At 42.4% G+C, this 24,290-nt stretch overlaps 1 protein-coding gene across 9 annotated transcripts in view; it reads right to left on the bottom strand.

Annotated features, from left to right (window-relative positions):
• The window catches only part of GRIA1 (glutamate ionotropic receptor AMPA type subunit 1), a 375,656-nt gene that overhangs the window by 174,342 nt on the left and 177,024 nt on the right, over positions 1-24,290 (bottom strand). For all 9 annotated transcript variants that reach the window (XM_054556113.2, XM_054556112.2, XM_024247249.3 and 6 more), the window contains exons 6-7: positions 10,728-10,889; positions 8,213-8,380 (exon numbers count right to left, since the gene is read on the bottom strand). In XM_054556113.2, the coding sequence (XP_054412088.2) occupies positions 8,213-8,380; positions 10,728-10,889 (330 nt within the window). The remainder of the gene's footprint in view (positions 1-8,212; positions 8,381-10,727; positions 10,890-24,290) is intronic.

The following is a 24,290-nucleotide window of genomic DNA, read 5'->3' as shown; positions in this document are numbered from 1 at the left end:
CAAAAGTCAAATGGTCACTATGGAGATCCAAGATATTTAAGGTTGAGCTTGCTGCTCTGTAGGTGACCGATAAATGTCATCCAAGACCACTCTCAATCTGAGGCTGAGTCTAGCTGTGTATCATCAGCTCAGGTACAAGCAACCACATTCCCTAACAGTGATCCACCATGTGTCCTCAGATCCCTCTTGCCTAAGGCCAGTGAGGTGAGGTGTCTACCTGTTACAAATACAAATCCAACCCTGTGACCCAGCACTGTTTATTTCCCCCCTTCAAATGGCTTAAAAGGAAGCTTTGCAGAGTTTTATATTTTTTTCTGACAGTGGCTAGCTCCTCTGTTGTTAGAAGGTATAAGAAGAGCTTGGGGTTGTGTGTGTTTGAGAGTGAGAGAGAGAATGCGTGTGTGTGTGCATGTGTGTGTGTTTCTGTTTCGAGATTGACCCTCTTGTCACCTTCTGGTTTGAAGTCTCAGTGAGGAGGTCACAACAGGCCCAGAGCACTGAGCAAATTTTACAACACGCTCTTTATTTTCTTAGATGAAATCTGGAGAAATCCCCAGCTCCATAAATGTCTGGGCTATCTTTGCTTTTCAGAGAGAAAACAAAGTACAGATTCTACTACAAAGAGTAAAAGAAAGGAGCAATTCCAGTCCATCAGCAACTTCACCTTCTTATCACCTCAGTAATCTCTTGCCAATCTTTAGTGTTCCCTTATTTCCAGTTCAAGATAGTGTTAGTTTGGTGGGTACCATGTAAGTGACTCATTCCAAAAAAACAGACTTGGATAGATGTGCAGATGGTAGACTGGTAGACTGATTTGCCCAAACTGAAAGTGTCATTAATAATCCAAATAGGCATCTACTTTTCAGCCTCAGTCTCAATTTTCATACTAATAATCAGCGTGGCATATTAGTATGGCAGAGCACATAATCTCTCTATGACTAAGTTTCTTATTTGTTTAATGGAACCAATTAGAGTTAATTATGTCTTAAGGTTGTTCTAAGGATTAAATGAGATTTTTTTGATCAATGCTTGGTGCACGGTGAGTATTCAAAAAATGCCAGCTGTTATTATTATTGTTGCTAATGGTGATACTTAATACTAACATTACTTTCTAAAAACTTCATGTTTATGACACACTTGCACACATATTATTTCATCTCTAGTCACGGGAACCCCCTGAAGTATGCCATTTAGAGATTATGATCTTTATTTACTTGGGAGATGCCAAACTCTGGGAAGTAAAGTGATCTGCTCAAGTCTTGTGACTAACCCGTGGCAGAGGCAGGTCTAAAATCTGGAGCTTCTGGTAACTTCTGGTATCTTCACTTAAGGTACCAAGTGTTCACCGAAACACAGGCCAGTGCTATTGTGCTAGGCTTCAGGAGGACAACGCAAAAATGTGCAATGTAGTGTTTTCTACCTGCTTTCTGCTATTGCTGCTGGGCATTTCCCAGGTCGTGCTCTGCTCATTTTAACTGTATGACCATAGGTTCCTTGCTCAAACTATCTGCTTCTTGGTTTCCTCCTCCAAGAAGTACTTAGCACATTGTCTGGGACATAAGTTTTCAATGCATAGTTTATATTATTTAGATGATAATAATGATTATAATGATGACTACTACTACTGTGCTGTGTAGAGTGGGTAAAAGTTATGAAAAACAAAATCTAAAATTGAGGCCTTGGAGCTGGTAGGTGGTCTAAGACAAGGGGACTCTTTCAGAAGAAAGAAGGATCATGTCACTGACACTTTTACTGCCTTCCTCAGTTTCCAATAAGGTCAAGGGTCCTACCTGCACAGTTCTAGTGACCCAAGGACCCCTTGCACTATCACGGTGATCTCACAAGAAGCTGCTTATTTCATGTTCACAGAAACCCAGTGAGTAGCCAGAGCAGAGGTTATTTTGCCTGTTACACAGACGAGATTGTTGAGACTCAGAGCTGATGGCGCTTGACTCCAGGATTCACAGTAAGTCATTGAGAGGTCAAGGGTAACTGAAGGCTCTTAGTATCTAGTTGGGGAAGCCAAGTCTTACATGCACTGAGATAAAACAAAGTAACAGAGAATGGGAAAGAGACATCCCAGAAACATCATTCCATGATGGCAGAGCAAGGAGAGTTCAAGAGGATGGCTCAGCCCCAAACCATTTATCAAGGAGAGTCAGGACTCAGAGTCAGAGGAAGAAGCTTCTCAGAAATGTGTATCTTGAAACCACTGTCCCCATCCATCAGGTTTGAGCTCTGGGATGTGGGCACTTATCCCTCTCTCCCCCCCATCCCAGGGTGACTGAGGTCAGATTGATGGAGCCCAGGCACTTCTTCTTGGTTCCTGCTCCCGGAACTCCTGTCGCCATCCTGGTGCCCTCAACTCCCTCCATGAAAGATGGATAATTAACCTTGGGCTTCCTGTAAAGGGTACTGGATGCCAGCTCAGTCTGCTGCTGGTGGGAGGCTGAAGCATATATTTCCTTTCCTGCTTGGTGCTGAGAGAATGAGGGTTAATGTCTCTATTACTTCAGCTGTGTTAAAGAAAAAATTAATCAGCACACTTGTTAAAGCACAGTGAAGAAGATTTCATTCAGAATCATAGCAATAGATATAGAGACCCCTGCAACGGGTCTTGCAGAGGTGGAGAGAGATTGCGCTCAACTCCGAATAGAGCATGGGCCAGTGGGAATATATAGCCAAGGAGCAGGGTGGGGGTCAGTGGATAGGAAATTACTAACAGCAAGCATCAGGGTTAAGAGGAATTCTGGCTAAAATGGCCTAAGAGGATTCTTGCTGAAGATGGACCAGGATGATCCGACATAATCTGGCGGATGGTGGGGGCTGAAGAAGATGATCATGGCAAAGGGGGTGGACGTGGTGGACAGGGTTCTTGCTAAATCGACTTAGCAAGTTTTTTGCCAAAACTAGATTTTACAAGAATTGCACAGATGGGCCTAGGAGAAGGTTCAGAAGCCTGACTAAATTCACTCAAGCAAAGAATCTTTGTCAGATGTCAACAGTGACTCCTCTCCCCTGCCCTCATTGGATCCTGAAAGGTGGTCCTGAAGAAGACAGCTGAGCAGTCAAACTGGACGCAGGGCTCCTGTATCCCTTTGCAGTTGCCCTCAGGTGGATCCTTCCTTCTGGATGCTCACTGGTTGTGAGGCCTCTAAGCTAGGTCCTTGCTGGGTCACATCCTAGGTACTCTGGCCAGAGCAAATCTCAGGACCCTTCTAAGCTTCACTTTCCTACCTGAGTCATGGGAAGAATAATCTTGGTTCTGACTGTCTCATGCAGCCTCCCTGAAGTTCAAAGAAACATATGCATGATGCTTTTTTTTTTTTTTTTTTTTTTTTTACGTAGTCTCACACTGTTGCCCAGGCTGGTGTGGTATGCAGTGGCACAACCTCGGCTCACTGCAACCTCCGCCTCCTGGGTTCAAGTGATTCTCCTGTCTCAGCCTCCCAGGTAGCTGGAATTACAGGTGCCTGCTACCACACCCCGCTAATTTTTTGTATTTTTAGTAGAGACAGGGTTTCACTATGTTGGCCAGGCTGGTCTCGAACTCCTGACCTCGTGATCTGCTCGCCTCAGCCTCCCAAAGTGCTGGGATTACAGGCGTAAGCCACGATGCCCGGCCCACAAGCACAATGCTTTCTTAAAATTCTGAGCCCTGTGACAAGCCAGTCGGGGAGGCAGCACTAGGAGGATTATGTCTGTTTAGCAGACAGGAAAAATCCAGATCTGGAAAAGGCAAGCAATTAGTCCAAGATCCCCCACATAGTGCTGCGTGGAGCCACGGTTGGAACCCAGCTCTTCTATTCCTAATTCCCTAACAGGCCAATGTGACACGTACAAGTCCTTGCTTGTACCCTCACCCTACCTCGTCTCTTGCTGGGTATCATTGACATCCCCATCCAGAACCTCCAAAACCCAATTTACTCCATGTTCAAATTTACCATACATTTAAGGGTTCCATTACCACCCATCTCAGTTTGCCTGGGACGTGATATAGTTTGGATATTTGTCCCCTCCAAGTCTCATGTTAAAATATGACCCTGGACGTTGGAGGTGGTGCCTGGTGGGAGGTGTTTGCATCATGGGGGTGGAACTTTCCTGAATGGCTTGGTGCCCTCCCCATGGTAATGAATAAGTTCTTACTCAGTTCTCATGAGAGCTGGTTGTGTAAAAGAGCCTGGCACCTCCTCCCTTATCTATTGTGCTCCTTCTCTTACCACGTGACATACTGTCTCTTCCTTTACACTCTGCCATGATTGGAAGCTTCCTGAGGTCTTCACCAAAATAGATGCCGGCAGTATATTTTGTGTGCAGCCTACAAAACTATTAGCTAAAACAAAACCTTTTTCTTTATACATTATCCAGTTTCAGGTATTTCTTTATAACAATGCACATGGACTAACGCAGGACAGTTCTGGTCCTCTTGTTCTGGAATAATTGATAGTAGTTTTTCCTTTCACTCCTAAGCGTTCCCGTTTGGATGATAGATTTTGGATAATAAAGTGGTCAGCCTATTGAAAGGCCAGTCACATTCCTACAGAAAGGCTTGCTGATGTCTGCATTCCTCAGTGATGGCATTCTGCTCTGACCATCCGCAGCACCATAAGCCCACCTGTGTTAGCCCTTAAAGGCAGGACTGCGTCTTAAACTCCATTGCCCACCCAACCCCAGACCCCATCTAGCAAAGTTCTGAGCATACCTTCACTTCCATGTGCTTGATTGTTGACTGGCAGGTTGCAAAAACAAAGACTAAGAGAGATGATTACTATTTAGGGGAGGTATTCTAAATTTGAAGCCCTGGGATGGATTCTAGGAGTATCTATGTTCTCTCTACTCCTGGTCATGCAGAAATTATGTATGTACATATATGCATTTTTCTAAGAAAAATAATCTACAGATTTCTTTTAAAAAATCATATTCTCAAATGCCTATTACCTCCCCTATGTTAAGAACCCGACTTGGGGAGTTGAGTCTGCTCCGCCATCCAGAACGCAACATATGAGCATCCTTCCTGGAGCGCTGAGGGCCTCCAAGATGTGGGTTCATTAATATTCTGAATGACTCCTTAGATGGCAGGCAGGGGGCAGGCAGGCAGCTGATTGTCTTCATTCTGCTGCTAGGGAAATTACAGCGGAGTGAAGGGGGAGGGGGTGCACAGATATTACCCAAGGCCATGTGCTGCTGGGGGCTGGGCCATAGCTCTTGTGTCTTCCCTGTTTGGCCGTGCCCTTGAGGTTTCAGAGCAGTGAAGCATACAGAAGGAGGCATCATCTAAATGTGGGTTGGAGTCCCAACTTTACCACTAGCTAGCTGTATAACTTTGGGAATTTTTATAACCTGTCTGAAGCTCGGCTTCTCCATTTACAAAGCACAGTTAATAAAACTACCTACCTCAGGGTGTTATATCAAAGATCCAATGATATAATATGTGTAAATGTTTAGAGCTTTGTGTATACTAAGCCTTTAACACACTATACATATTATTACCATTATTTTCAGAATTTAACTCCCTAGCATGCTTGCCCTCCAGGTAGGCTGTGCTGGACCTCTTGTCCTAACTTATGGACAACCCAGGTCTAACACAAGCTAAACCACAGGTTCTCTCCCACTATGTGACCTGAAGTCCAGAGGTGAAGGCAGTAGAGACCTGAGCCTCCAAGTGTCAGGTTTCAAAGACTGGATGCCATCAGGATTTACCCAGCACCCTGGTGGCATGGCTATTTCAAGAGATGGGTCTAGAAAAAGCCATTGCTGAACAGTAGTCATGACTACGTATGGAAGGCTCCAGAGGTCAATGCTCATAAGCAAGGGCCCCTGGGCCCATAGCACAGACCTAACCTGGGGAAGAGGAGCCCTGGTCCAGCCTCTCCCACTAAGCTGCTGTGTGATCCTGGGTGAGTCACTGCCCACTCTGGATTTGCTGTTTCATTATAAAGTGAGGGAAAAGAAGAGTCAGTAATCTCTAAGGTGTCTTTCAACAAAACCTTTTTTCATTTTAGGTGCTTAACAAAGATTGGAAAAGGAATCGATTTGGACCTCTGATCTTAGGGTCAGAATGTTCTGGTTTGTTTGTTTGTTTATTTATTTATTTATTTGGGATAGTTGTTCCTCTCTTTTTCTCCATAGACACTGCCAGGAGTTTCTTGAGGGCAGGCCTTACTTTCTTTTATTGTCCTCAGTGCTTGGCTCCAAGCCAGGGCATACCACAGATCCTCAAAGAACAGCTGATGAAGGGCAGGCACACACATATCTTGGCTCCAGGACAAAATAAAAGAGGTCATTATTCTTTTGACTATGGCAACTGCTTCCTTTCAAACCCTACTGAGGGCAGAAGCAGAGTGCTAAGTATACACTACAACCAGAAGGACATGGGTTAGACCATAAGAAAAAAAATTAGACTGTTTGAATTTTCAGAGCCAGTTGAGACTTGAGGTCCTCTCTCCACTCCCTTCATTTTCATGGGGAAGGAAAGGGAAGGCAGCAGAGCTACGTGAATGTTTCAAGGTCATCCAGATAGCCAGGGGCCCAGCCGGATGTGGAGTCCAGCTCTCCTGCCTCCCATTTCAGAGCCCTTCCTGCCACCCTGAATTGCCTCCCAGGCTTCATCACTGTCATGGTGGCGTCAGACTATCCTTTCAGGACGTCATTAAGATGGGAGAGTCAAGGGAGTTGGAAGGGTTGTGAAGCTGAGGGCAAATCTCTGGGACCTTTTGAAACCAGCCTCACACTGCAAACAGAATCTGTCTCGACTGTGGAGTCTGGAAGAGCATTTTAAATAAGCTGGGGTGGGGGTGGAAAGGGAGGTGCAGGCACTGTCCATTTGGCAATTTTCCCCTGAAAGCTGCCTGGTGTCTGTTGTTGCTGCCTAGTGACTTGGGAGCCACCCTGCACAGGGACCAGGGGAGGGCAGAAATGGCAGCTGGAGGTCCTCCTTAGCATATTCCTCATGTAGCTAGTAGAAATCCTGCTTAGCTTCATTTCAAAGGACAGACCTACATATTCTTCTCTACAGAAAGGCACTCATTAGGGCTGAGGAACAGCTGGTGAGGTTCCTTCAGCGTCTCTTTCTCCCGGTTGTGAAAGTTGCTAGAGCTGTGCACGTGTGGTTGGCAAACAAGTGGGAATAGTTGTACATTTTGCTCTACATTTCTCTCTCATTCAGAAATGCTCCTCTTCTCCCCAAGGAGCCCAAATTCATCTTCTGCTGAATGTCATCTTAAAAGTAAAGCTGGTCTTAGGCAGGCAACTCCATTTGTTGGGGAGGGTGGGTCCTGAGGGACATTTGTGCCAAATAATCTTGCTGTGCTGGCTTGTCATTGTGGCCAATGCTTTGTTATTCCTTTGCAGCAAGCACAGCCATCCTCTCCCTGTCCCTTCGGAAATACAGCTTCTCTATCAGGAGGCATCAGAACAAAAATATAGTGCTATTCCTTGGCAGTTTGAGGATCGTAGCCTGGGCTTGAGGTGCTTTAGAGATCTACAGGAGCCCCAAGAGCAATAAAGCTGAGGGCAAGTCCTCAAAGTCTTCTAAACCAGTCATGTTAAATATACACCCACATGTACCACTGTCTCATCCTGCTTCCACAGCAGACATATCACTAATTGAATATTTATGCTTCTCTCTGTTGTATCTGGATTCAGCCTCAGAAGCTTTTGCATAGCCAATTGATTGGAGTTGGCATGGCCATTTTCTATCCCTGCCCTTTAACTATTCTTAAGTGCAAACATAATTGATGAATGAAATGCTGAGAAGCAAGAAGGTAGTATCAGAAGTACTGAGAAACATTTTTAGGGTCCACATACACCAGGCTCTCATAAAATGTGTGCAGAGAGCAAAGGAAGAAATCCAGAAAATCAGGGCAAGAGGGGAGTGTTTCCAGGAGACTATTAACATGGTTCAGTTTCATCCTTGTTTATTTCAAATCCCTTTCCCATACACAGAAAATCACCAGCTCTCCTTTTTCAGCAAAATTGCTAAGGAGAAAATACAGCTTTTACACTACAAGAAACAACTGTTCCATATCACTATTGTTTTTTTTTATATGAGCTTCAATGTATGCTAAGAACCACCAACACCAACAATGCAGTGGTTGTTCTGAACTTCAGGCATTTTCTTCCTTTTCTTTAGAATACCTGTGTTTTATTGGAATTTGACGCTGAAATCCCCCAGTAGGCTCCCATGAGATGGGGCAAACATTGGTGGTCTTACCTGCTGCAGAGCTCTCTGGATGTCGATCCCTTGGCCCCAGGGAACAGCTGGGTTAGCCAGACAATCCCCAGCATTTCCCCGGCGAGATATATCAATTCTCTGCCTCCGCAGGCTCTGGAAAGCCTCAGCCATCACCTTCACTCCATCGTAGGTGAGCGCCGAGGTGTACTAGTGGGAGGAGTGGAAACAATTAGGTATCAAAGAGAGCTGACAGGAAGGCAGGTTTGGGTGCTGTATTTAGGAATGTGTTTTCTGGTGATGAGAAGGGTGTGCAGTGTGCCAGGTGCATGGTATACGTGGGGAGACAGTGGTGAATCAGGGATGGTGTCCCTGAGAAGCATAAATATTCAATCAGATGGGTGCTGCTGCTCGACCATGCTAGTCAATGCTGACCTCCTGAACTGTGAGTTCAGTACTGCCAGTTATAATTTTTGATGAGAAGCCAGGATTCTAGGTTTCTGTGTGCAATCTTGCAATTTTTAAAATGTTGGTTCAGTTGGGAAAAAATGCATTGATTACATATAACACATCTGCAGGCTGGATACAGTTCACGAAAAATCAGCTGGTTTATCCCGGCATTACAGTCATCAGCTGGAAACCAAGAGGAACGATTAACTCTTTCATCTCTTGTAAAAGTAAAAGCAAAAAGAAAATGAAAGAAGGGTGAGCTCTTAATTTTTTCCACATATGGCTTACCTAAGTGGTAAGTTTATATCCTGTAAACTTTCCCCTCATTCTTACTCACAACAACTATCAATTATACCCTCTCCTGACAAAAAGGGGACTAGGATGTGGATGAAACAAAATCAGGAGAGCAGTCCAGGAAAATATATCCTGGCTTTGGAAGCTAAGTCTGTTTTCTTCACTAATTTGTTCCTAATACTTATTATGTTGCCTAGCACACTCCAAGTTCACAATAGAGAATTGAAGAACGAATGAATGGGTATTTTTCTAATTTTTTAAATTTAATTCTCTCACTTCTTTTTTAAAAAATTAAATTACATGCTGGGCGCGGTGGCTCACGCCTGTAATCTGAGCACTTTGGGAGGCCAAGGTGGGAGGATCACAAGGTCAGGAGATCAAGACCATCCTGGCTAACACGGTGAAACCCCGTCTCTACTAAAAAATACAAAAAACTAGCCAGGCATGGTGGTGGGCACCTGTAGTCCCAGCTACTTGGGAGGCTGAGGCAGGAGAATGGTGTGAACTCGGGAGGCGGAGCTTGCAGTGAGCCGAGATCCTGCCACTGCACTCCAGCCTGGGCGACTGAGCCAGACTCCATCTCAAAAAAAAAAAAAAAAAAAAAAATTAAATTACATTTGGTTATTTTTGTCATCTGCTCAGTCTTTTGGAAATTGGAGTGCAATCATTACACATTACTTAATTAACTTCTATGTAGTTTTCTCATTGCTTTAAAGCATATTTGCGATTTTGTTTGCTTAAGCTCATATTGAAGTAAGTCTTCATTATTGAAGAGTTAAATCAGTTTGAACAATAGTGAGATAAGAAGTGTCTCCGTTATGTGGTTTGCCATTTATAAAAAGAAATGGATTGACTGGCAAGAGAAAGTCTGTCAAAGATTCACTGTTTGTCCAGATAAACAAACTTGGCCTTAGTATCCTTCTCAACACAGGGTTCCCATATGGCCACTGTCAAGCTATCTGGTTTGACTTCGGAAAAAGAATTATTTGCTATCCTTATTCCCAAGCATTCTCAAATAAACAAAATAGATTTTGGTGGCAGTATTTAGAGCTGTGTTGCTGGGAAGTGAGAAGCAGAGAGTCTGCATGATTACTGAGAGTGAACTCTCCCAGGTACAGCAGGAGATCTGCTGGATATTCCTTAGTTAGGTTGCCCTGATTTTTAGCTGGGCACACGGCTGAGCAGAATAAGGGCCACCTCACTACACAAAGAAGCTCCATCTACAAAGAAATGAGCATCCTCCTGAGCTGGGCAACATGGTGGCTCTGCCCAGAATAGAACCACCATTTTCCAGCTTCCCTTGCAGCCAACTGGGGGGTAGTTTTCCAAGATACGATCAACAGCATATGAGTGGAAGATCTGCGTGTGACTTCTGAAAACAGTTCTTCATGAAGAAGTTGTGCATTGCATGGTTTTTTTTTCTTCCTACTGGGTAGAATGCTGAGGCAATGGCTGTAGTTTAAGCAGCCCTCTTGTACTATTAGGCAGCAGCCATATGTGGAGGACAGCAGAGCAAGAAGGTAAAAGAAGCCTGGATATTTAATGACTGTGGAGCCATTTTACAAGTCTGGGACTGCTGACTCCTAAATTTTCTTCACAGGAGAGATAAATAAAATGTCTCCCTCATTAAAACCATGTCATTTTGGGTTGTCTGACCCCTGCACCTTGTACCTAATAATCTTTACAAATATATTTCCCTGAATTTGTTCCCTTTAGAAAACTGATTCCTTTCTGAAGACTAATGCAGCTCAGAAATCTGGGGCAGGCAAAGGGACCAGGCTGGCCCTTTGCTGCTGGCCGCCTATCCACTCACCTTGGGTCTCTTCCAGTCCACCCGTGTGTGGTCTCGAGCATCACTATTCTTCCACTGCTGCATGATCTTGGCTGGAATAGTGTCTGTGTAGTTCACCAGCTGGAAACCTGTCACATTGGCGCCACTCTCCTTGAATTTGTTTAAGTCAATGTCCATGAAACCCTGTGAGAGGGGGAGGAGGGAGAAGTCAGAACATGCTGCCTGGATAAATCAACTTAACCTGTTCCAAAACCACAGGATTTTCCATTCAGTTCCACCAGATGAAACCTACTCAATGGAGAGACAGTTAGGCCTCCTTTCCTTTGAACTTGGTTATTACTTAGTTTGTGCACAAAATTAGCACAGCTCAGGAGCCAGTATGCATAGTTTGGAGTGCTGGCACTGCTATGCATAAGCCAGTAGTTATACCACTATTAACTAAGTTACTTGACAGTTTTCTTGTCTGAATAATGGAGGTCCGATTGTTGGGGTAAACATACAATGCAATGACACATGTCAAGTGCATGGTGCAGACCAAGTGATCAATAAATAGTGGCTGTGATTATTATGATGATACAGATATATAGTACAAGGTAGAAACCTCTAAGGAGGGAATAATCTCGTCTACCATCCCAATACCCAGCCATTTTGAGAGAAGAGAAATCTGAATTTCACTGGGCAAGCTCCTATGAGTTACCCAAGGACACCAGCAAGTCTGTGGAAGAGGCCGAGTTCTGATCCCAGTCTCCATCCTCACCTTGTGCTCTTTTCCATACAACAGAGTAAATTTTCACCACTCCATGAGGCCTGATCAATTCCAGCAACCGTGAAGGATTGTTTATTATAATGACACTTTCCACTCCATTTGGTGAAGTTTACTCAAACTCAAGAAGGCTTCGACCATAAAAGGAAATTTTACATTTGTATAATATATTCAATAATGTGCAGTACTTTCATATCTATGGCCTCATTTCAGTTTATCCTTTTTTAACGTAAACATTATATGTCTATTTGCCAGATAAAGAAACTGAGGCAGAGTGGAAGAATCAACTTGCAGAGTCATTTAGGGAGTTAGTAACAGAGAGAGCACCAGAACTAAGGGCCTCTGCTAGGCATTGGTACACTCAATCACTCACTCACTTATTCACTGATTAATAATTTCAACAAACATTTTTGAAAAGTCATAGTGCACTGTTCTAATAGTGAATAAAGCAAGTTTCTTCCCTTATGGAGCTTATATTCTAGTGGGGAAGATAGACAATAAATGAACAAGTAAATATGCAGCATAGTATAGTATAATCTGGAATAGTATACTCTGTGGTAGCAATGAGCCCCATGAAGGATGAAGTGAGGTAAGAGAATGGGGAGGGGCAGTGTCATGCTTTGGAAGGAATGATGAGGATGAGCCTCCCCGAGGAGGTGGTCTTGGCTTAGGGACCTGAGTGAAGTGATGCCTGTGTCTGAGCTATGGGGATATTTGGAGAAGAGCCTTCTGAGCAAAGGCCCAGAGGTGAGAGGATGATTGGCATATTCAAGAAACAATAAGGAGGCTGGTGTGACTGTGGAACAGTGAGTTTGAAGAGAAAGGGTGGGAAAGGAGGTCAAATTGGCAGCCCAAAGCCGGTCACATAGAGCCTTAATGTTAATTTGGGTTTCTTTTAGGTATAATTGGGGGCCTGCCCAGCAGGAAGAAAAAAATGGAATGCACAACTTCTTCATGAAGAACTTTTTTCAGAAGTCATGTGCAGATCTTCCACTCATATGCCATTGATCATATCTTGGAAAACTGCCCAAGGAATTTGAGTGGGATCATACAGGCAATTCCCTTTCAGCTCCATGGCTTGGGGAAAACCACCAAATTCCAATGAGAGAAATGGGAAAATGAGCAGGGGATCCATGGTCGATGGAGAAGTTCTGAACTGGGAGCCAAGGAATTAGAGCAGCGGTCCCAGCTCCCTCTTGGGATCCTAGGACACCGTCCATGTTTCTGAATTTCTCATTGGCCTTCTCTAATTTTTCTATCTAAAAGAATAGAATTCATGATTCAAAAACAACCCTCCCCCACCCCATGCCTCTAAAGTTCTGCGATTTTTTATTGTTTCTATTTTTGTAAACAAAGCAAGCTTAGTCACACTGAGAGCCTTTGTCCTTGCTATTCTCTCTGCCTGGAAATGTGATTTTCCTGTCTTGCTCCTTTCCATTTTTTGGATCTCAGCTAGACTGCCATCTCTCAGAGAGGTGTTTCCCGACTTCTTATCTAAAGAACCAGTTCTTGCCCTGTTGTAGACAATGTCAGCATCCTGTTCACTTCCACTCCCCTTTCTACATGGGTATTCTACTTTACATACTAACTGCAAACACCTGGCTACTCCGCCTACCTGCAGGCTAACTTAGACATGTTGAGGAGTTAAGATGCCCAGAAGCAGCTTTCAATCAATGATAGATGAAGAGTCAGTAGATAAGTGCCCCAGAATCCTCTCCCCTGCATGGCATGACCCTGAGGTGGGTTCTACACTGACATGTCGGGATCCCCTCAGGGACTGTGCTCCTTCAGTAGCTGCAGCGTAGGCATCTTGTTTATGAACCTTTGTAGGCAGGCTTCCCTTCTCTACCTCCCTTCCCTGGTTTTTTAAGGATTGGCACCCAAGACGCTCCTTGTACTTGAATCCTTGTTTCAGGAAACTGCTTCCGGAAGAACATAGTAGAGTTACCCCCAGCACCCTATCCAGTCTGCTCTATCTCAGTGCCCTGTTAGAGCTTCTCCAGAGTTTTTATCACCATTTAAGATTATCTTGTTCACTCATGTGTTCCCATATCCTCTTTCCTCCTATTGAAATGTCAGTTTCATAAGAGCAGGAACCTTTATTTGTCTTGGTCACTGATGTGTCCTAGAACCTGCTCCTAGAACAATGCTTGGCAGAGAGTAGGTGCACAGTATATATTTGTTGAGTGAATAAATGAAAGCCAGAGTCTTTCCTCAAGAAAGAAAGACAATTATCCAGGGGAAATATGACCAGCAGGCAGCAAACACCAGTGGGTGATTGTAATTGGTTGAAAAGAGAAATTCAGGTTGAAAATACCTTTTGAGTTTAACGTGTTCCACAGCCACAGTTTACAGAGTTTCACAGATATAGCTGATTTGCACAATGGTTCTAGCAAGCTGTTAGTAAAGGTGAAATCAGAACTAGGTTCCTGTACCCAATATGCATTCCAAGACGTTATACCATCTAAGAGAGCACTTATCCCAGCACTGGTTAAAAGCTAGAGCACAGTTGAGAGATTTCTTGTAGTTCTTAGAGACTTTAAAAAGAACATGTTCATAAAGTAACTACTGAGAGATTGAAATGGAAAATATCTCCTGCAGTCAAATTCTGTCTCTGGAAAATTTGTAACAAGGTCCTGGGCATTTCATACTGACTGCTTCCATCTCAGACATAATGGAGGCCAAAAGAAATGGCTGAGTTTCCTCAACTGCTCAACATAAATGCCACTCAATCTTGTCACCAGAATGTCTGACAACAAGGTTAGTGCAGCCAAAACTTAGTTACTTATGATCAAACTAATAAGACTCCCCAACTGAACCCCCATCCTCTCCTAAGGAAAAATGGACAGAGAATGATAAAACAAGCTCATAGCTATGATGTTAAGTAAAAGAAACAAAATTACGAAATAACTTGGGGTCATGAACTATATTCTCATCTAATAGCTGACATCTTCCCTCCCATTTAAGATTTCATGCTGGGAATAATAATCTTGCATCTCTACAATGTTTTTAATCACTAAGAAATGACTCTATTATAGTTACTAGACTAAATTTCTCCATAATTCAAGAAAATGAACCTGTACAAATGTGTTCTTGACTAAGAAGGGGGAAATAAAGGTGTTAACTCTTTGCACACTGGTTTATGGGAAAATTCAATTCACTCATTCTGTTCCCCTGGGAACTCTCATTAAATAAGGTTTAATTAAATTTTCTAATTTTCTTTGCCATTTTATTAAAAAAAACCTTAGAGGGTAATATTTGGTAATTAGAACATTTTTCTTTATCTGCTTTATTTGTGCTATTAATTATATAGTATTATATAAAAATACTACATTGCTAATTATATTCTATTAAAAATTTTAACTACGAAGTTAGATTACTACTTTCTTTGAGCCATTTTGCCTATTTTACAACATGTTCCCAAATGCTGGGACCGTTGCTCTATATACTGTTACTATTGACAAAAAAAATGAAATTAATCTACAGGGTACTTGTTTTTCAGGTTAGTCAGTGTTTTTCCAGCTATTCAGCACAAGAATGCAGGTCTACACCCACTATCCTTCCACTGACCTCCCAGCAGTGGTACCAGATGCTTCTCTTAGAGTGACTGTTTCTCACCTAAAGTGAAGCTTGGTGATGAGTGAGTTCCTAGGGCTATTAGGTCACTGTGTTCTTGTCTGCTTCTTCTGCACCTATGTAGCATTTCGCACTGCCCCATGTGTGACTAATAAATCGGTGAGAAAGAATGCTGTGTCTACTGTCATTATTAAATGCAAATAAATTGACCAATAAACTGTAAGCTCTCAGAAAGTGGTTCTGAGGGACGTATCAGAATACCTTGAGGCACTTTTGCTAAATAACCATCCCCAAGGATTATCATTCAGTAGCCCTAAAGAGGAAACTGGATATCTGTATTTTGACAAAGCTCTAATGCTGGTGAATCAAAAATCAAGGTTCACTATATTAAAAATATAAGGTAATCATCAGAATAATTCCAAATAATAGCATAATTAACAAACATTGAGAAGGGGATGTTGGGGGTGTAACATGAGCTGATTTGTCATCTTTCTAATGGGAAGTCAGATATGGAGTTGAAGTTGATAAAGCAAGAAAAAGAAACATAAATACATTATGTAGAAGTGTAAAGTAAACCATTAAATAACCAAATGCAGGAAAAGGTTTTAAAATAGTTACCTCTATGAAGTATAGAATTGGAAAGAATGGGCATTTATCTTTTATTTCATACCCTTCTGTAATATCTGTTTTATCATGTGAATATATTATATTTTTAATACTATTAAAAAATAAAAATAGATCCTCAGATAGCTCTAATGTATCTTAGATATCATCCATTAATCACTGGAAAGTGGGGGAGGGAGTAGCAGTGGCAGGACAGGGGAGAGAAGTTGTTGCATTTATTGAGGCTTTGTTATAGTCTTTTAAGAGAGCCCTGCTTAATTTTTTATCTCCTGGCCTGAAATTAAAGCACACTGGTGCTGTTAAGTGCTCTACTGAAAACGGCTTCAGAAGCATTGCTTATAAGAATGAAAATGACAATAATGGCTAAAAATGCCCCTTTGTATGCATTATATAACTTTATTCAAACAGCTTTTTAAGAGTTTTGAGGTTACTGTAATTTAAAAACAAAAGAATAATAATCGTTTGAGATGTATTTTAAACATTTTCCAAGCTCTATTCCTGAGTCAGGCATTCTGTTAAATGCTTTATACACATAATCCTTTAATTACTTAAACAATTCCAAGAGGTAAATGTGCACAGTAGACACCCAATACTTATTTGCATAAATGAGTGAGTGAGTATCCATCCTAATTTTCTGTTAATGAGCTACAGTTAAGAGACCTTTGGAAATTTCCCTGAGATCACACAGCAAGCAAGAATTCAAACTGTGGTCCAACTATAAAATATGTCTTCTTCACAAATGTATTCTACTGCCCCACCAGTGGAGAAACATATGAGTTTAGCTTTAGGATGGTGTGTCAAGATTGCTCCAGACAAAGAGGGACAATGAACCTCAGACTGTGGCTGGCACAGTTAATAGCCAGAATATGTCACCCTGCCAGAGCAGGGGCCTTCAAATATAGCTTGCTTTCTTGAAGGAATGTTTGTGGGACTGCACTAGGTTCCTCTCCTTGACACTAACCTCCTAAGGGTCTTTAGATGCTTCCAAAGTGTCTAGTTTATCTGAAGCCTATTAGTGTCCCCCTATTCCACATCTATGCAAGGGGTCAGCAAACTTTTTATGTAAAGGGCCAGATTATAAATATTTTAGGCTTTTCAAACCATATGGTTCTTGTCACAACTAGTCAGCTCTGTCATTGCAGCATGAAAGCAGCCATATATAGAAAATAGTAATTTACTATTACTATTTAGTATATAGTAATTGGAACAGCATGGCTGTCCCAATATTTTTTGGCATGGTAATTTAATGTCATATAGTTCCACATATTATAAAATATCATTCTTTTGATTTTTTTCCCAACAATTAAAAAATGTAAAAAACCATTCTTAGCTCACGAGCCATATAAAATCAGGTGATGGCTGGATTTGACACAGGGACCATAGTTTGCTGACTTTTGACCTATACAGGAGCAAAGATTTTGGAGAGAAGACCAAACCCTTCATATTGTACAGATAGGGAAACTGAGGCCCAGAGAGGGGAATAGTGGCTTAAGGTTATATGGCCGGTTAGAGGATTGGTTGAGAACAGAATCTGTCTCCTCTCTATATCCACTGTATGAGGTAAAACAAACCCCTCATATTGTTCAGATAAGGAAACTGAGGCCCAAAGAGGGGAATAGTGGCTTAAGGTTATATGGCTGGTGAGAGGATTAGTTGAGAACAGAATGTGTCTCCTCTCTATATCCACTGTAGGAGGTAACACAATGCTGGAAAGCCATTTGAGTACAATGATGGGGAGTGAATGTGCTCAATTAAGTAAACTAGTTAATATAGTCACTCCATCTATCATATGCCAATTATAATTTTCAAAGGATTAGAATAAAAAGGCATTTCAAGTAATTATGATATCCTAAAGAGGTGTTTAACACTACAACTACATTGGACATGCTTTCATCTTGCTGTGAAGATTTGGAGAATGCTTTAAGAATCTTGAAGAGGCTCTGGGCCATCATTATGACTATTAATTATCACGTGCAATTGGAAACAAAAGAACTGATTATGTGTGTCTACTGGTTACTTAACCTCTCTGAGGCTCAGTTCTTTGGTCTTCAAAATGCAGATATAGCACCTACATCATAGGATTGGTGAACGGTTTAAAATAATTAATAAAACTAAGCACTTAGAACCGTGTCTGGCACATAGTAAGTGCTTAATGAATGTTAGCTATTATTGTGATCACCACATTCACCACTATCATTATCATTGGGTCAAAAGAGGTTAGGTGTTAGAACTGCTTCAAATACAGGGACTGGGTCAGGCAAGAAGCCTGAGAGAACATGAAGCAGGTGTATAGGAACATAGCTATCGAAGGATGAAAAGCTTTATCTTCAAAGCTGGATTTCCTTTGCTCTGGGATTCTTTCAAGGGGTCACATACAAGCTGTTCAGCCCTCATCATCCTGCCTGTGCTGACACCACACCAGTCAGAAGGAAGAAGGAGCATCTAACATTGTTCAAGGAAACGGGCAAGTAAGGTTTATTAAACAAATCCTGGGACACTTCCTCCACCCCATCCCCTTGAGATCCACAGGAGGTAAGATGAGAGAAAAATCAAAGAACTTGTACTTTATACTCTGAATGGCACAGGTTGAACATGCCAGGTTTCCCCAAATTGTCAGATAAAATCTTAGATGACAGCTCCATAGAGAGAGTAGTTATAGGAAACTGTGGTTTGAAAGTCTTCTTATATTAGAAGTATTTTTTTTAAAGTGGGAATTAGCAGCCTAAAAAAGTATAGAAGACCAAGAAAGTAAGTGAAGGATGTATTTGAGTCCCAGAAGGGTTGTCATGGGGAAGAGATGGATGATTTGTTCTCTGAGGCTCTGGAACGCAGGCCAGAGCCAATGAAAGGGCAGATGTCATAGAAGGCAGACTTTGGCTAAAACAATAATTACAAGTACCTAACATGTATCAAACCTGTACTGTGTAGTAGAAACTGTGCTAAGTGCTTTATTTGTGTGATCTCATTTAATCCTCATAGCAATCCTGTAAAGTGGGTACTATTATCATTCCCATTAGCAAATTAGAAATTTAAAAAATTGAGGCTTAAGTTAATGGAGTAGCTCCTGCTCAGTACAGTATAGCTAGTGAGGGACAGAGACCAACAAGTAAAAAGACTCTAGGACTTGTTTTCTAACCACTGTACATCAAGCCTCCCAACCACTAGTGAGGCCAGTCTATTCATTTATGTCCTGTCCTGCAATGAAGCACTCAGAGCAGCACACATCTTTATACCAAGAAGGAAGTATCAGGCTTCTATGAGATCATGGCATTTCCCTTAGCTCCTTTAATGTGTGCTGGTACTTGAAATGTGAACCACACAGCACTTTATTCCTATCTCTTCTAGGCCTCTCCTAGCTTTCTCTTTGAGCGTGCAGGGGCCCTTCTCATCTTCCCTGTGAGACTGTGAGCTCCTGGAGGGCAGGGACATTGGCCCCCACAGCGTCCACACGCAGTACTGGGATCAGGGTGCATGCTCAATACATGTGGAGGAATGAAGGAACAGAAAGTTTCTTCTCACCCTCTCATGAATTTTTTATAAGCTTCAATCCTGTCACCACTCAGCCTCAGCTTTTGTCTTGTGGATCAAAGAGGTCTTCTTATTGACTTTTTTGTGTAGTCTATTGTGAACCAGGTCATAAATAAGAAGTGTCAGGAAAAGAGTTTTAGGAAGAACCACATAAATCCTGTCTTTGAATCTCATGAGTTGTTTGTCCTTGGGCAATTATCTCAACCTGTATAGCCGTTAGTTGATTGATCTGCAAAATAATAACTTTGGCTACATCAATGATCTTATAAGCTATGTTCCTGGTTGCAGGCATTTTAGAAGTTACCATATTAGGTTAGGGAAAGGGCAGAAAGATGCAGTCCTAAATCCCACCCTCTCTTTTCCACCATAGTAGCTCTGCTTTTTATCTGTTTTATATATGAGAGTTCTCCCCCAAGATTCCATTTGAAACTACAGCTTCAAACTAAAAAGTCTGGGAACTTCTGAGCCACTTGATTTCTCTCTTAAGGGCTCTTCCAGCTTTGATCTACAATTCTGTGATCACACAGGTATGTGCGCATGAATATGGATATGTGTGAATTTGTGGAATATTCCTGGGCTGAAGACTTAATTGTGTCCTCAAATACCCATGTCTCTGCATAAAAGTCTTCACATTTTCCTATTTTAGCCACTTTAACCAACCAAACCTTTAAGGTGTCCTCTCCCTATATAATCTCTGGTAACACAGAGGGTAGTCTGGTTCCCTCTAATTAAATAAGGTATTGTAGCTGTGCTTAAATCAGTGAAAATACCATAAATATTGGGAAGAAAAAAGCATTCGTGTTGACTTATCCAATTACATTTGGAACCAGGGAGGCACACGTGGATATCTGCAAACACACCAACAGACATACCTCATAAAAGTATCCAGTATTGACAAAGCATGGCAAATGTCAGTCAGGGTCTCACAAACTAATTTCTCTCAGTCCTGGGATTTAGGATAAAATGCTGGCACTTTCTGGCAGAAGGTCAGGGACTCCACGTTGGGCTATTGATTGCAAGGCTGCATGGGTATACTACCTGGCCTGGGAATAGTTGGTCTTCCAGAGAGTCCCTTCATCTTTACTCTGCCCCAACTGTTGTGGTCAGGAATGACACCTGGCCAAGGCCATTTCAGAGCAAGAGCAAATTTCCTGGTATGAGGTGGGCCCTTATGGCTACAGATCCCAGTGGACTTAAAACCAATTGCATCTACCCTTTACATGATCAAAACCTTTCTATCTAGAAAAGGCCAAGCAAATACTCATAGCATGCCCACCTTTTGATGAAAAGATGGTTTATACCTTCACAAGCCTCCCATATAGTAGGTGCCCATTGAATGTTTGATAAAAAGAAGAATGAAAGTCCAAACATGATAAATATGAAAGAGACTGGGAACCAGGTAAGAAATATTCTAGTTAATCATTTATTTGTCCATTTACTCATTCACTCATGAGTGCTTAACACTGTCAGGCCCATGCTATACATAGAAATGTAGCAGAGAAGAAGACAGGTGTGGTCCTTGCTTTCAAGTTACCTAAGGTCTAGTGAGAAAGGCCAATATTACACAAGTAATTATAGAGCAAAATGACTGGACCCAAACTTGATCTTGGAGCTCAGGGAAGGCCTTGCAGCAAAAGCATGAAGACTGAAAAAAAAAGTGCCTTTGGTTGGGTGAAGAGGGCTGGGAACACTCTAAGCAGAAAATACGCATGTATTGAGGTTCAGAGTCAGAGCCTAGAGGGTTACTGCCCTCTGTCACAGAAACTGCCTGTGCATGTCAGCCTAGATTCAAATCTCAGCTCCACCACCTCCTAGCTGTGCAACCTCAGGAGGGCTACTCAACCTTTTGGTGCCTCAGTATCCTTTGCTGCAACATAAGGATTATTGTGGTATTTCTCATAGCTGTTGTGAGGATTAACTATGTTACATGTCAGATTCTTAGAGAATAGTGCTTGGCACATAGTAAATATTTACCTAAAATCCTGTGTCTCCTGGAGCTCCATTTCCCTCCCATTGTATTCTCTATTTTTCTGTCTTAAAAAGAGGGATAGGTAAGGAAACAAGGACCGAACTCTTCTAGTTACATAGCTCACCAACCATCTGCCAAAATTAGTGCTAAGGGGCCCCTCTTGCTTGAAGGCTGCTGGTGACAATGAGTTTCCATGCTCTGTCAGAGCAATCATAGCCACTGTCCTACATATCTGAAATGGTCCAAAGGATGCTGACCCAGCATGAAAAAGGCCATTCCAAATCAGCCGAGGTGTGCATGGTTTGCAAGATCAAAAGATACAAACACCAAGTGCTTGAGATTAATAGAACAGCCTCTTCCTTAAGCTTAAGGGAGCCAGTGTGGCTTTAAGAGATATTTTTTGATACCTCTGAACTGAAGACAATCAGGAAAACTAGAACCCTAAATCACACAGCCAGGAAGATTGTTTTGCTGAATTTTTTCCTTTTGAAAACATTATGCCAATTCTAGAACAAATTGAGATCTTCCAGAAAAATATGATTTGCATAAATGGTCATGAGTAAGTGACAGAGTTAGGATGGGACCCTGGGCTTCTGTTGCACTCTGTGTTCTACAACTTTACATACATTAACTCATTTTATCTTTATCTTATGAGATCCACATTAATATTCCCACTCATAGGTGAGATAGCTGAGGTACAGAGAGGAGAAGTGACTTGCAACGGACAAACAGCTAGTAAGTAGCTGAGCCAGATTTCAAACCCAGGCAGTTTAAGGAAGAAAGGAGTTTATTTCTTGGCTTTGCTCAATTATAATACCAGTCCTAAGAATTGCAAAGGTTTCCCCAGTTTGGGCAGTGTGGCCCAATGGAGAACAAGCCTAATCCTTAGAATGGGAAAGGTTTTAAGTTTGAATTCCAGTTTTAGTCAAATGACCTTATAAAAGGTTTTTCAATAACTTGAACTTCATTTTTCTCCTTATAAAATGGGGCCAGAATCTTGCTTTTCTTGGAGGGAGGCAGAAAATCTCAGAGGTCTCTGGGGTGAATTCTCTTAGAGGATGGGGGTGAGTACAAAGAGTAACCTAGACTGGGATGCTTGGATCACCTTGGAAGACAGCATCCTTTGGCATCTGGGGTTTGTCTTTCTATCCACCCACTCTCCTTTTCCTTCCAAAGACTCTGGGCAGTGTCAGCTCTGGTGATCACAAAGTGTCTGTTACAGAACAGTGAGGTGAGAGCAGAGCGGGAGAGGGAAGGCTGTGTGGGAGGAAGAAGAGGAAACTGGAATAAGCTTCATCGGCAAAGAGAGTCCTTGAGAGGGGCACATTGGGGAGGAGGAAGCACTTCTGAGCTCCCTCTCTGTCTCTGTCTCTGCTCCTGCCCCACCCCCCAACACAGAGGCATATGGGCACATTGTGAAAATGCAGTTTGGGGAAAAGAAGCCAAAAAGAAGGAGCAAGTGATTGCTCCAAATCGTAGCCCAGCTTTGCTGTTTAACTTCTGGGTGAATTCAGATAGATCACCTCCTTTCTCTCATTCTTGAGTGTCCATTTTATAAAATGAAGGGGCGGGTGGGATGAGTTTCATAGATACCCTTAAGCTCTCACTCCGCTGGATTCTTCAAACAAGGGGGAAGGCACACTCTATGTGACTGCTGGCCTTGTGGATGCAGCCTCACGAGCCTTCCCAGACACCCCACAGCTGAGGTGGCCTCCCTGGCCTCTGATCACCACACTGTGACAGGGCAGGTGGCCATCTATGAGGCTTGGATAATTTCACAGGCTGTGATTTTTCTCTGGCATTCTTTTGAGAACGTTATTTTAGATATTCTAATCTACCTGGAGGAAAAGGTCAGGTTGCTTCTGGGACAAAGTTCAGCCTCATGCTTCTTAGTCCTTCTTGCATGAGCCCAGTGCAGTATCAGGCATACGGACAGGCCTGGTCCATGTTTGGTGGTTGTCTGGACAGCTGTAAGAACCACATCCTGAGAGAAGGCACTGGGGGAACAGGGGGTTGTCCAGACTGAAGGTGCAAACACCAAAGAGTAAGCAAGGTAGCCGTTTTCAAATACTCAAAGGCTGCTTTGTGGGAAGGCAGCAGGTAAGTTTTGCAAGAGCCAGAGGGCATTAGAGTCAGAAGTGATGAGAGGGTGACACAGGGTGAGCAGCACACAGGCCGTGCCCTGTTCCAGGAAGAGTGCAGAAACTGTCCGAGCCCTTTGAGAAGAAAAAGTGCTGCCTCAGAGGTAGGACTTTTCCATCACTGGGTATTATTCAAGCATGAGCCAGATGGCTGAGTTTCTGTTGGGGATGTTGTAGAGGAGATTCTGGCTCTCTACATGAAGTGGGTTAGAAGCCCTCTTAGGCCTGTCTTTAACTACTTATTTGCATATTCATAACTAAATTCATATTCCTACTACCTCTACTTCTAGCATAGGCACTAAACGATTTTGCCTTTAAGTACATTTGATATGTAGGTGCAGACATTATTTTCTAGGAATTCATTTTATTCATTCATTCATTCATTCATTCATTCATTCATTGACTTTTTAAAGCACACCTGTTATGTGCAACTCACTTTGCCAGGCCCTGGGAATTCAACAGAGAATAAGTCACACAGAATTCTTCCTCTAGGAGCTTGTAGATAAACAGGGAGGAAGACATTAAATAATAGAGAATCAGTTATCTAATCTCAAGTATAGTAAGTGAAAAAATATCTGGGGCTATGGCAGCACAAAACAGTAGATGTGATTTCGTTTCTGAGAGCGTTGAGGGATTTCACTTAGTTCTCATAAAACCCTATGAGGATGTACATAATATCATTCTCTTTTTTAAAGACAGGGCAACAAAAACTCAGAAAAGGTAGATAAATTGACTAATGTTACATAGCTAATAAGTATAAAAGTCAGAATTCAAACCCAGAACTGGCTCCAAAGCCACCCTTCTCAACTACTATACCACCTGCCTAACCAGAAGCTGCAGAAACTAAACATGACTGTGAGGTACACAGCCAACAGGAAGAGAGGCACTGAAGAAGTGGATGAGCTCAGCTTTGCAGAAGGAGCTGACAGATTTATCACCATAGGGGAGCAAGGAGACTAAAGAACAGTTTCTGCTCAGGGCTG

The sequence above is a fragment of the Pongo abelii genome, chromosome 4 (assembly GCF_028885655.2).
Source record: "Pongo abelii isolate AG06213 chromosome 4, NHGRI_mPonAbe1-v2.0_pri, whole genome shotgun sequence".
NCBI classification, from domain to species: domain Eukaryota; kingdom Metazoa; phylum Chordata; class Mammalia; order Primates; family Hominidae; genus Pongo; species Pongo abelii.
The sequence above is the reverse complement of the archived record's forward strand: the minus strand, read 5'-3'. Positions and strand labels throughout refer to the sequence as shown.